Raw genomic sequence first — 14,773 nt, forward strand, 5'->3', positions numbered from 1 at the left:
CTCATCGCGATTTTCCGGCGACTACACCGCACATGCTCCTGCCTGGCTCACTGTGCAGACTTGCTCCAGTCTGACGATATTAATGTTATTTATATCATTAGTCGATTTGAATTCGAATTCAAATTTGAATTTAACCGCCCACTTCGAATTCAAATTTGAATTTAACCGCCCACTATACAGCGCTAAAGCCTCCCCCTTTTTTTCAGTGAAAAGCCTCCCTTTTACGTGAATCTAAAGCTCCATTGCTCGTAGTGGAGTCATTTTCCAGTTGTCAACAGCGGCAGCAGCAAGAGGAGGGCGAGATCATGGCAGCGGTAGTAAAAAGCCTTCCCCTTACGTGAATCTAAAGCTCCATTGCTCGTAGTGGAGTCATTTTCCAGTTGTCAACAGCGGTAGTAGCAAGAGGAGGGCGAGATCATGGCAGCGGTAGAAGAAGAATCGACTATGGAATTGAAAAATTCGTCATCGACTGACCTCATTGCGTCCTGCGGGATGAGGACCCAGAAGTGTGAAGGGTTTTGGATACAGGCCAACACAATACCAGCAGTGAAGGTCATGCAAAGGGAATTCCAACCGCTGCAGGACGACATTTTCTTGGCTTCATTACCAAAAACGGGGACAACATGGTGTAAAGCATTGCTTCACACCATCGTCCAATTTTGCAAAGAAGACACGAATTTCGGGGCTTCTGTGGAAGACCGAAATCCCCATTCTTTGGTACCCACCATGGAAGCTTACCTCTTCGATTCTACTGTTGAGCATCAACAGTACGATGTTTCCATTTTTTCCAAGTTTCCATCGCCGCGTGTGCTGCACACCCATTTGCCATTCAGTTTGCTGCCTCCTCCTGTCAGGTCTTCTGCTTGTAAGATTGTTTACATTGCTCGCAACCCCAGGGATGTCTCCGTTTCCCATTGGAAATTCTTCAATAAACTCCATGAAGATGAGTTCTCTTATTCAAATGGAGATTTGAGCAAGGAAGCTCTGTTTGATGGGTTTTGCTCTGGATTTTTCCATGGCGGCCCATTTGCGGCAAGCGTCCTGAGTTATTGGCGTGAAAGCAGAAAGGATCCAAATAAGGTGATGTTTGTTACTTACGAGAACCTACAAGCCGATTGCGTGGGTTGTGTTAAAAATATTTATATAAATCGATTATTATCAAAATATTTATGATTCAAGCATTGTTCTTAAATGGTATATTAGCTAGTTTACATTGAGTATAGCATGAAACTTTTTTTTTTTTTTTTTAATGTAATGTATTATAATAAATAAGATACATATGGAAATTTGGTATCCCTAAGTTAGTTAAGTGGTTAGTGAATTACTTTAAATGGTTAACTGTTTTGAATTTTATATGGCCAGTATTGTGAAATGTATTATGTATATATACAAACAATTTTAATAGTTGAAAGGGTAATGATATTTTTTATTCATATTTATATAGGTATTATTTTATTTTTATTTTGAATTGTAAAATAAATTCTATAAGTAAATGGGTTATTTTGGAAATATTTTAAGAAAATGTATTTAAAAATAAATTTTTATTTTAAAAAAATTACATTATCTATATAAAAATATTTATCATATAAATCGATTATTATCAAAATATTTATGATTCGAGCAATGTTCTTAAATGGTATATTAGCTAGTTTACATTGAGTATCACATGAAACATTTTTTATTTTTTTATAAAAAAATGTAATGTATTATAATAAATAAGATACATATGGAAATTTGGTATCCCTAAGTTAGTTAAGTGGTTAGTGAATTACTTTAAATGGTTAACTGTTTTGAATTTTATATGGTTTTTATCTCCAAAACAAATGCATTTCAAGCTAATGAAATGTTACATGGTGCTAATTATTATTCTAAAAATGTTTATCCAAATGAATTTTAATTTTTATTCATATCTTTTTCCTTTTTTTCTTTTTCCTACTTTTTTAACACCCCATATAATAGGTTTTACAATGCACATTTAAATTTATTTTGAATGAGACTTCTTTTTCTTATTATTGGCTTGATTTATTTCTAAACTCTATCATAGGGAAACATAGGCAAAGTCTTCTACCCTATAAGTTGGAGAACCACATTGACCTCTATCAAGGAGGTGCTCTTCCAAATGTGTCATTTCATAAGACTACCATGATTCTCATCTCACATGATATTCATCTAGCATTTGAGATTGAGATGGATTCTTATAAACATGCCATATGGGTGGTATTAATTAAATGTTCAAGATCCATCACCAACATATGTATATATTGGTTTAAGTAGTGAACATTCACTACAATATTTACTCAAGAAATAAACTATTGTTCACAATGATAATAAGCACCTTGAAATTCCACAAACATAGAATAGCATTATGATGAATGTTACGTGAAGTTAATCACTTATTTGTTAGTATAAATTAAACATCATGATTAATTACCAAAAGGAAAGCACAAATAATGACACTGATCTCCTATCATGGTGACTATCAATTGAATTGATGATGGTTTTGCAATTTAACACTATGGTTTAAATGTTTTCAAATAAGCTTAATTGTGTCTATACTTTATATGCATATGCAAATTCTATGGAATTTTATGATAACAACAAAACATGAATAACTATAAGACAACCTAGAAAAAAAAAACATTTTGTTAAAGTTGAATTTTGTTTGTGCTACTTCAAGATTTCACATATTACCACTATTGCATGAGGAACACCATTCTCAAAAATATCAAACATGGTCAATGGGGTCTAGCATGGGTGGTTAAAGTAGTGTGTGATTTTCCTTTGTATCTAAGTTTGATTACCTATGAAGTACATGCTTGTTTCTCATGGCTAATTTGCCTCCACAAGGAACCACTTCATATGGATGGAGATCAATGCACTTTCTGGTAAATTTGGAAAAATATATCATCCCTAGCCATGATCAATTAGATTTTTTTTCTCATTTACAAGTTATATGTTAAATTTACATTCTTGGTGAATAAATTTCAAACAAATAAAATATTAGGAAACTTTGGGGTGGAGAAGAATACCATACTATAAATATATTTCTTATTTTCATAGATGACACAAATGGTAACCACATTTTTCAAATATTGTTTTCTCTGAATAACATTTAATTCAATAATTTAAAAATTGTGAAAATTTCTTGGAGTTTTATTAATGAGAAAACCGTGGGAATTAATTTTAATATATTTATTGGATGTTTGTTGACCATTAATAGGGATAATGACTATCTTATCTTAGTTGTGGATCACTTCAATGAAATTATCATGATGATACCATATAAAAAAAATACTTTTAGTCCATTATGTATAAAAATATACTTTTAATGCATTACGTCAAATACTTATTCTATGATAAGGTGTGGATGTATTTTTGTTTACCATTAATAACTGTAACATGATTATGAGAGTAGATGACACAACTAGATTTCACCAACATTGTTGTCATTAAATAACACCAATAAGAAGAAGTGTATCACATGTGAGAAATACCATTACACCAAATACTAATAATAAAAAATATAAGAAAGAAAAAAAAATGGTTTGAAGAACTTGCTCCACAAGTAGGAATGACTTAAAAGTCTTAAAAACGTGGACAAATCCATGTTCAAAACGGTATTTAAATGTGTAATTATATTTTATTTTTACTAATAGAAGGATGATACGAGTTAAGGGGAACACCCTATCGATTTAGATGAAAGAGGGATACTAAATTCGTAACTTGTACTCCAAATTGATTCAATGGGTAGTGAGGATTTATTACACTAATTAAAATACTAAACATGGCAATGATCTATTTGAGGTCTGATGTAATAAAAATCTATTTATAAGAAATATCAAATGATTAAAAATAAATATTATTGTTGAAAATATGAATCGATATACAAAATATCTAATCATTAACTTACTTTTATACATCACTCTCCTAATAGATCCTTGCCTCTAAATCTTGAGGGAAAAAGAGCAGCTCATGCTATATGGGGTCCTTTTCCTACCTTTTTCAAATTTTGTTTGTGTATGACCAATTGCACTTAACTTCAATGGATAAGAGGTTTTAAGATGACCATCAGTAACGAGGACAAATAACTCAGTATCCTATTATATTGAAGATGCTTAATATGGTGATAAGAGTAAATATTGCTCAATGCACATACTAGGAATCATATGATTAGTAATTCCATCCCACATAAATGCAAAATATAGTTGTAACAAAGAAGATAAATTTTCTTATAGAGAATGTTCAAGTTGAAAAAGCTCAAACAATCTGATTCATGGCTTTCCTTAATGATTTCTACTTGCATTTCCGCTCACAAATAGTCATGAAAAGTGTGGATTTAGATTGTGGTATGAAATATATATATAATATACACAATTATAATCCCCTTATTCTTGTTGCCAAATATTTTTATTAACTATATCTATAAGGTCATCAGAATTATTGTTTCATAGTTAGCATCAACACAACAAATGGAGTGTTATCACCAAAAAATTGATCATCTAGCCCAGTTTCCGTATATGCGCACATCTTCCTTATATGCGCACATCTTCCGTATATGCCCAGTTTCCGTACATCACCCTTGGAAGCAAATGATAACCAGCAAAGATCTAATCTGCATGTTTGAGGATTTCCATGGCACTTGACTGTGAACATATAAATATTGGTCCCACTTTTTGGCAAGCCATGCACATGGAAATCTCCTATGTGGACCCTCAATCAAGTTTCTAACCCTCAACCAAGTTTTGAAACCTTGATCGAGGGCTTAAAACATCAATGAAGTCTTTTAAACTAAAAACAATTATATATTTGAAAAATACCTTGATCAAGGGTTTTAAAATACCACAATTGAGAGCTTTTAAGGAATTTTAAAAAATGTGATTGAGACTTAGACATCAATAAAGGGCTTCAAAATTAATAATCCTTCGCCATTTTTGTGAGTTTTCATGGAACTTCATCTTTTTCAATGGGTGAATTTATTTCATCTCTTCCATGGAAATTAGTGGACTTGGTGCATATATATTCATCATTGAATTCTCTATCCAATGACAAAACTTTCTCATTTTCTCATTTTTATCATTCTAAAACTTATACATATAAATTTATCAAATAGTCAAGTCCCCCAAAGACAAAAAGATATCTCTAAAACTACACAACTAAAACATTTAAAAATATGTGTGTGCACTCTATAGATGTTTTCTTATTCAAAAGAGGAGTGTTATCGGTTTTACATTTTAGGTAAAAGGTGAAATGCAATTTTGGGAACAAAAATCTGTCTTTAATTTGTTCACTTCAAAAAAAGAATAAAAAATATGTTTTCAATTGTTTTTATTTAAATATCAAGGATTACTTATTCATTCAAATATATGAGTTTGAAGGTTTCAATTTAAAAAAAAAAAATGTGAAACATCAATTTTTCATTCCCACATTTCACTAAAAAGTTGTTCATATATTTATGGATTCACCCTTTAGCATGAGAAGAAAATTTAGGGCTAGAGTCTCTTCTTTCCCTCCCTCAACTATGGCATGAACCTAAGACAAAATAATTCCACCAATATTCAACTTACATGTGCAAAACCCCTTAGAGAGGGCATTTGTCATTGCTTATTGGTGTCGTTCATGGTGCTTATGTTTGAGAAGGTTCAATTAGGTATTCATTTCATTGTTTACCCCTTCACCATGTTTATTCCTTGACCCGCATTTCAGATGCCCAAACAAACCCATGGTACATGTATCCTACTAAGAGGCCAAAGAAATCCTACAAAGTTCATGTTTGTTCATTTGAGTATTTGTTCAAGGCTCTTGATCATGACAAGCTTCAATAACATTTGAAGATAATTGTTTTCAATGTTTGATGATGATAAGGACCCACAAACCATCTCGGCCCTCATGTAGTGGTTATTTATGGAATGAGGTTGTTATTTCCCTCCCTTGACTAATATCAAGGTTGTGAGTTTTTTTCTATACCAAATATATGTTCAAAGCATCAATACCCAACCATAATGCATGAAACATCTTAGTGCCACCCATATCCAACTCTTAGGGCAAAGACCCCTTAGTGACATCTTGTGTCATTATGTGTAGGGTATATTCATAATACTGGAGCTTCACATGGTTCAATTATGGGTCAAGACCCTTTTTTACCCACTTAATCATGTTTAGGCATCCAAACCCATTTCCATTGCATAAAACCTATTCATGGCACCCATATTCCGCTCAAAGGCCTATACGGAAACTGGGCATATACGGAAGATGTGTGCATATACGGACACTGGGCATATACGGAAGATGTGCGCATATACGGAAACTGGGCATATACGAAAGATGTGCGCATATACGGAAGATCTGCGCATATACGGAAACTGTACATATACGGAAACTGGGCATATACGGAAGATGTGCGCATATACGAAAACTGGGCAAATACGGAAGATGTGCGCATATACGGAAACTGTGCATATACGGAAACTGGGCATATACGGAAGATGTGTGCATATAAAAAAACTGCGCATATACGGAAACTGGGCATATACAGAAGATGTGTGCATATACGGAAACTGGGCATATACGGAAGATGTGCGCATATACGGAAACTGGGCATATACGGAAGATGTGCGCATATACGGAAACTGGGCATATACGGAAGATGTGCGCATATACGGAAACTGTGCATATACGGAAACTGGGCATATACGGAAGATGTGTGCATATACGGAAGATGTGCGCATATACGGAAACTGGGCATATACGGAAGATGTGCGCATATACGGAAACTGGGCATATACGGAAGATGTGCGCATATACGGAAACTGGGCATATATGGAAGATGTGCGCATATACGGAAACTGGGCATATACGGAAGATGTGTGTATATACGGAAACTGGGCATATACGGAAGATGTGTGCATATACAGAAACTGGGCATATACGGAAGATGTGTGCATATACGGAAACTGGGCATATACGGAAGATGTGCGCATATACAAAAACTGTGCAAATACGCAAGATGTGTGCATATACGGAAGATGTGCGCATATATGGAAGATGTGCGCATATACGGAAACTGTGCATATATGGAAACTGGCCATATACGGAAGATGTGCGCATATACGGAAATTGGGCATATACGGAAGATGTGCGCATATACGGAAACTGGGCATATACGGAAGATGTGCGCATATACGGAAACTGTGCATATACGGAAACTGGGCATATACGGAAGATGTGCGCATATACGGAAACTGGGCATATACGGAAGATGTGTGCATATACGGAAACTGTGCATATACGCAAGATGTGTGCATATACGGAAGATGTGCGCATATACGGAAGATGTGCGCATATACGGAAACTGTGCATATACGGAAACTGGGCATATACGGAAGATGTGCGCATATACGGAAACTGGGCATATACGGAAGATGTGCGCATATACGGAGACTGGGCATATACAGAAGATGTGCGCATATACGGAAACTGTGCATATACGGAAACTGGGCATATACGGAAGATGTGCGCATATACGGCAGCTGGGCATATACGGAAGATGTGTGCATATACGGAAACTGGGTATATACGGAAGATGTGCGCATATACGGAAACTGGGCATATATGGAAGATGTGCGCATATACGGAAACTGTGCATATACGGAAACTGGGCATATACGGAAGATGTGCGCATATACAAAAACTGCGCATATACAGAAACTGGGCATATACGGAAGATGTGTGCATATACGGAAACTGGGCATATACGGAAGATGTGTGCAGATACGGAAACTGGGCATATACGGAAGATGTGCGCATATACGGAAACTGGGCATATACGGAAGATGTGTGCATATACGGAAACTGGGCATATACGGAAGATGTGCGCATATACAGAAACTGTGCATATACGGAAACTGGGTATATACGGAAACTGTGCGCATATACAAAAACTGCGCATATACGGAAACTGGGCATATACGGAAGATGTGCGCATATACGGAAACTGGGCAAATACGGAAGATGTGCGCATATACGGAAACTGTGCATATACGGAAACTGGGCATATACGGAAGATGTGTGCATATACAAAAACTGCGCATATACGGAAACTGGGCATATACGGAAGATGTGTGCATATACGGAAACTGGGCATATACGGAAGATGTGCGCATATACGGAAACTGGGCATATACGGAAGATGTGCGCATATACGGAAACTGGGCTAGATGATCAATTTTTTGGTGATAACACTCCATTTGTTGTGTTGATGCTAACTATGAAACAATAATTCTGATGACCTTATAGATATAGTTAATAAAAATCTTTGGCAACAAGAATAAGGGGATTATAATTGTGTATATTATATATATATTTCATATCACAATCTAAATCCACACTTTTCATGACTATTTGTGAGCGGAAATGCAAGTAGAAATCATTGAGGAAAGCCATGAATCGGATTGTTTGAGCTTTTTCAACTTGAACATTCTCTATAAGAAAATTTATCTTCTTTGTTACAACTATATTTTGCATTTATGTGGGATGGAATTACTAATCATATGATTCCTAGTATGTGCATTGAGCAATATTTACTCTTATCACCATATTAAGCATCTTCAATATAATAGGATACTGAGTTATTTGTCCTCGTTACTGATGGTCATCTTAAAACCTCTTATCCATTAAAGTTAAGTGCAATTGGTCATACACAAACAAAATTTGAAAAAGGTAGGAAAAGGACCCCATATAGCATGAGCTGCTCTTTTTCCCTCAAGATTTAGAGGCAAGGATCTATTAGGAGAGTGATGTATAAAAGTAAGTTTATGATTAGATATTTTGTATATCGATTCATATTTTCAACAATAATATTTATTTTTAATCATTTGATATTTCTTATAAATAGATTTTTATTACATAAGACCTCAAATAGATCATTGCCATGTTTAGTATTTTAATTAGTGTAATAAATCCTCACTACCCATTGAATCAATTTGGAGTACAAGTTACGGATTTAGTATCCCTCTTTCATCTAAATCGATAGGGTGTTCCCCTTAACTCGTATCATCCTTCTATTAGTAAAAATAAAATATAATTACACATTTAAATACCGTTTTGAACATGGATTTGTCCATGTTTTTAAGACTTTTAAGTCATTCCTACTTGTGGAGCAAGTTCTTCAAACCATTTTTTTTTCTTTCTTATATTTTTTATTATTAGTATTTGGTGTAATGGTATTTCTCACATGTGATACACTTCTTCTTATTGGTGTTATTTAATGACAACAATGTTGGTGAAATCTAGTTGTGTCATCTACTCTCATAATCATGTTACAGTTATTAATGGTAAACAAAAATACATCCACACCTTATCATAGAATAAGTATTTGACGTAATGCATTAAAAGTATATTTTTATACATAATGGACTAAAAGTACTTTTTTTATATGGTATCATCATGATAATTTCATTGAAGTGATCCACAACTAAGATAAGATAGTCATTATCCCTATTAATGGTCAAAAAACATCCAATAAATATATTAAAATTAATTCCCACGTTTTTCTCATTAATAAAACTCCAAGAAATTTTCACAATTTTTAAATTACTGAATTAAATGTTATTCAGAGAAAACAATATTTGAAAAATGTGGTTAGCATTTGTGTCATCTATGAAAATAAGAAATATATTTATAGTATGGTATTCTTCTCCACCCCAAAGTTTCCTAATATTTTATTTGTTTGAAATTTATTCACCAAGAATGTAAATTTAACATATAACTTGTAAATGAGAAAAAAAATCTAATTGATCATGGCTAGGGATGATATATTTTTCCAAATTTACCAGAAAGTGCATTGATCTCCATCCATATGAAGTGGTTCCTTGTGGAGGCAAATTAGCCATGAGAAACAAGCATGTACTTCATAGGTAATCAAACTTAGATACAAAGGAAAATCACACACTACTTTAACCACCCATGCTAGACCCCATTGACCATGTTTGATATTTTTGAGAATGGTGTTCCTCATGCAATAGTGGTAATATGTGAAATCTTGAAGTAGCACAAACAGAATTCAACTTTAACAAAATGTTTTTTTTTCTAGGTTGTCTTATAGTTATTCATGTTTTGTTGTTATCATAAAATTCCATAGAATTTGTATATGCATATAAAGTATAGACACAATTAAGCTTATTTGAAAACATTTAAACCATAGTGTTAAATTGCAAAACCATCATCAATTCAATTGATAGTCACCATGATAGGAGATCAATGTCATTATGTGTGCTTTCCTTTTGGTAATTAATCATGATGTTTAATTTATACTAACAAATAAGTGATTGACTTCACGTGACATTCATCATAATGCTATTCTATGTTTGTGGAATTTCAAGGTGCTTATTATCATTGTGAACAATAGTTTATTGCTTGAGTAAATATTGTAGTGAATGTTCACTACTTAAACCAATATATACATATGTTGGTGATGGATCTTGAACATTTAATTAATACCACCCATATGGCATGTTTATAAGAATCCATCTCAATCTCAAATGCTAGATGAATATCATGTGAGATGAGAATCATGGTAGTTTATGAAATGACACATTTGGAAGAGCACCTCCTTGATAGAGGTCAATGTGGTTCTCCAACTTATAGGGTAGAAGACTTTGCCTATGTTTCCCTATGATAGAGTTTAGAAATAAATCAAGCCAATAATAAGAAAAAGAAGTCTCATTCAAAATAAATTTAAATGTGCATTGTAAAACCTATTATATGGGGTGTTAAAAAAGTAGGAAAAAGAAAAAAAGGAAAAAGATATGAATAAAAATTAAAATTCATTTGGATAAACATTTTTAGAATAATAATTAGCACCATGTAACATTTCATTAGCTTGAAATGCATTTGTTTTGGAGATAGAAACCATATAAAATTCAAAACATTTAACCATTTAAAGTAATTCACTAACCACTTAACTAACTTAGGGATACCAAATTTCCATATGTATCTTATTTATTATAATACATTACATTTTTTTATAAAAAATAAAAAATGTTTCATGTGATACTCAATGTAAACTAGCTAATATACCATTTAAGAACATTGCTTGAATCATAAATATTTTGATAATAATCGATTTATATGATAAATATTTTTATATAGATAATGTAATTTTTTTAAAATAAAAATTTATTTTTAAATACATTTTCTTAAAATATTTCCAAAATAACCCATTTACTTATAGAATTTATTTTACAATTCAAAATAAAAATAAAATAATACCTATATAAATATGAATAAAAAATATCATTACCCTTTCAACTATTAAAATTGTTTGTATATAACCCATTTACTTATAGAATTTATTTTACAATTCAAAATAAAAATAAAATAATACCTATATAAATATGAATAAAAAATATCATTACCCTTTCAACTATTAAAATTGTTTGTATATATACATAATACATTTCACAATACTGGCCATATAAAATTCAAAACAGTTAACCATTTAAAGTAATTCACTAACCACTTAACTAACTTAGGGATACCAAATTTCCATAATGTATCTTATTTATTATAATACATTACATTTAAAAAAAAAAAAAGTTTCATGCTATACTCAATGTAAACTAGCTAATATACCATTTAAGAACATTGCTTGAATCATAAATATTTTGATAATAATCAATTTATATAAATATTTTTAACGCAACCCACGCAATCGGCTTGCAGGTCCTCGTAAGTAACAAACATCACCTTATTTGGATCCCGTCTGCTTTCACGCCAATAACTCAGGACGCTTGCCGCAAACGGGCCGCCATGGAAAAATCCAGAGCAAAACCCATCAAACATAGCTTCCTTGCTCAAATCTCCATTTGAATAAGAGAACTCGTCTTCATGGAGTTTATTGAAGAATTTCCAACGGGAAACGGAGACATCCCTGGGGTTGCGAGCAATGTAAACAATCTTACAAGCAGAAGACCTGACAGGAGGAGGCAGCAAACTCAATGGCAAATGGGTGTGCAGCACACGCGGCGATGGAAACTTGGAAAAAATGGAAACATCGTACTGTTGATGCTCAGCAGTAGAATCGAAGAGGTAAGCTTCCATGGTGGGTACCAAAGAATGGGGACTTCGGTCTTCCACAGAAGCCCCGAAATTCGTGTCTTCTGTCCAAAATTGGACGATGGTGTGAAGCAATGCTTTACACCATGTTGTCACCGTTTTTGGTAATGAAGCCAAGAAAATGTCGTCCTGCTGCCGTTGGAATTCCCTTTGCGTGACCGTCACTGTTGGTATTGTGTTGGCCTATATCCAAAATTGGAATTCCCTTTGCGTGACCGTCACTGTTGGTATTGTGTTGGCCTATATCCAAAACCCTTCACACCTCTGGGTCCTCATCCCGCAGGACGTAATGAGGTCAGTCGATGAGGAATTTTTCAATTCCATAGTCGATTCTTCTTCTACGGCCGCCATGATCTCACCCTCCTCTTGCTACTACCGCTGTTGACAACTGGAAAATGACTCCACTACGAACAATGGAGCTTTAGATTCACGTAAGGGGGAGGCTTTTTACTACCGTTGCCATGATCTCGCCGTCCTCTTGCTGCTGCCGCTGTTGACAACTGGAAAACGACTCCACTACGAGCAATGGAGCTTTAGATTCACGTAAAAGGGAGGCTTTTCACTGAAAAAAAGGGGAGGCTTTAGCGCTGTATGGTGGGCGGTTAAATTCAAATTTGAATTCGAAGTGGGCGGTTAAATTCAAATTTGAATTCGAATTCAAGTCGACTAATGATATAAATAACATTAATATCGTCAGACTGGAGCAAGTCTGCACAGTGAGCCAGGCAGGAGCATGTGCGGTGTAGTCCCCGGAAAATCGCGATGAGTCGATGGTATGTATGAGAGATAGGCAATGTGCATCCATGGATTCATGTATGTGATGGGCTCTCCGGGCGACGGCAATCTGGTGCATTAATGATGCTATAATCCATGAAATAGCACTTGCCAATAAGTAGGGGTAGCGGCACGTGAACCTTAGTGGCCAAATTCAAGATCGCTATTATTCTCCACGACAACACTAGCACCATCTCTCATTTCCCACGTCTCGATACGAGGTTGAGACAAGTCGTAGAGTGTGGAGAGGTAGTACGTGGGCTACACGCATGTCCTAGAGTGTGGAGAGGCAATATGTGGGCTACATGCAAACCTTGCATGCCCACTTCCAAGTTTCCTTTCCTATATTTAATTTAATTTATATCTATTTTTTTAATAATTTTTCTATATCAATGGCTCTGCAAATTTAATATAAAACATTATACCACCTTTTCATGCAACATGTTTATATGTTCACATATGTATAAACTATATCATCTTGGTCTTCATTACGCTGAAACTCTGAATCAAGGCCACCATCAAGGTATGAGTTGGGTGAATTATGCTGAAACTGTGAATCAAGGCCACCATTAAGGTAAAGGCCACCATCAAGATAAGCGTTGGGTGAATTAGAGAAGATTTTTTCATTTTATAAAGGTGTTTGCTACCTAAGAAGCCTATATGAGCTTTCACAAGGATGTTTGTTGGTGCTGGTCATCCCTATCGCTTCTCTCGCTAGCTGGGGGGATATGCCCTAGTGCTTATGGGATGCTACCTCGTCCCGTACTGATATTTATGGGATGATAAGACCTATCACTTAACCTACGAGATGATAAGATAAGCCCTATCCCCTACTAATATTCAGATGGGGTAATTGTGGAACGCGATGAATCGTATTGTGGAGTTGTGTTGGAAAGGAAGGGGAACTTGCCTCCGAAGGTGAGATAAGCATGTGTTAAGAATCATGCTAGCCTTCGTTCTTTGCCTATGGGGAGTACAACCTCTCTTCAAACTGCCTATGATAGGATTTTATCCTTCCGTGTGAGCAATCATGGCAAGTGAGAAAGACTGAGCTTCGTCCCTAAAACATTCCACACCTCGCTCATCAAAATTAATCATCTATCCAATATGTAGGGCCTTAGACTGACTATAGTTATGCGAGGTGCGCTAATGCCCTAAATTGTCAAAAGTGGCAATGAATTCTATATTCTTGCATCTCTAAGTTGGACAACCTCGACAACAAGATTTTCAATGAATTTGCATGGGAGCCACAATGCGCCTAATAGCTGAAACCTCTGCTTGCCACTTGCATCCTCATGCAGCGCACCTGTTTTCACCTACATGGGCCACTTGTGGATGCAAGCCACTTGTTTTTGTTTTCATGCTCACCACTCGTTAATGAAATATAGGGATATATCTGTCTTAATGATATCTTAGACATTAAATGCTTAATAACTAATGCTAACATTATGCTGGCATTCTATGAGTTATTTTTTCTTTTATTATGCAGATATGCTGGGAGTTCATGTTGTTGTTATTATACTCGCAGGAGTGTGTATAAACTATCCATAAATAATCCTCATTACCGAAGACACCCGCTTTCATTGCTTAGTTAGCACCATGGTCTACTAAGAAATAGATTGAACATAAAAGGCTTATTAATCAGAAAACACTGATCCATCCCGGGCCTGGTTAGAACAATGAGGTTCCCCCTCTTTGACATCTAATGAAACTTGTTTCAATCACTATGATATGATGAAACTTGTTTCAATTACTATGCTCTTCAGAAGATTTAAAGCTACGACATCCTAGTAGTATACTGGAGCCGGAGACCAACTGTAGCGGTTTTTCACTAATCAAGACACTTCGTTCAAAGCTTTTTTGCTAACCAAGACACTAGTAGACCCTT

General features: G+C 34.7%; 2 protein-coding genes across 2 annotated transcripts; one reads left to right on the plus strand and one right to left on the minus strand.

Moving 5' to 3' along the window:
• Nucleotides 1-417: 417 nt before the first annotated feature.
• Nucleotides 418-3,226, plus strand: LOC149152126 (cytosolic sulfotransferase 12-like). Its single transcript, XM_089443379.1, has 2 exons — nucleotides 418-1,119; nucleotides 3,221-3,226. The coding sequence occupies exons 1-2, from the start codon at nucleotides 418-420 to the stop codon at nucleotides 3,224-3,226; spliced, it is 708 nt and encodes a 235-aa protein (XP_089299505.1).
• An 8,444-nt stretch (nucleotides 3,227-11,670) lies between these two features.
• LOC149152127 (cytosolic sulfotransferase 12-like) lies at nucleotides 11,671-12,462 on the minus strand. Its single transcript, XM_089443380.1, has 2 exons — nucleotides 12,374-12,462; nucleotides 11,671-12,259 (listed from the first exon to the last, which is right to left on the minus strand). The coding sequence occupies exons 1-2, from the start codon at nucleotides 12,460-12,462 to the stop codon at nucleotides 11,671-11,673; spliced, it is 678 nt and encodes a 225-aa protein (XP_089299506.1).
• Nucleotides 12,463-14,773: the final 2,311 nt, after the last annotated feature.

The sequence above is a fragment of the Pinus tabuliformis genome, chromosome 9 (genome assembly GCF_031772625.1).
Source record: "Pinus tabuliformis cultivar Carrire ecotype Pingquan chromosome 9, CPIR1, whole genome shotgun sequence".
Classification (NCBI taxonomy): domain Eukaryota; kingdom Viridiplantae; phylum Streptophyta; class Pinopsida; order Pinales; family Pinaceae; genus Pinus; species Pinus tabuliformis.

What these genes read in the sequence shown, in the direction of transcription:
- LOC149152126 (XM_089443379.1), top strand. Translation starts at nt 418, where the DNA reads ATGGCAGCGGTAGAAGAAGAATCGACTATGGAATTGAAAAATTCGTCA.
- LOC149152127 (XM_089443380.1), bottom strand. Translation starts at nt 12,462, where the DNA reads ATGGCGGCCGTAGAAGAAGAATCGACTATGGAATTGAAAAATTCCTCA. An exon ending in TGCGGGATGAGGACCCAGAG is followed by an intron (nt 12,260 to 12,373) that starts GTGTGAAGGGTT and finishes GGTCACGCAAAG; the next exon opens with GGAATTCCAACGGCAGCAGG.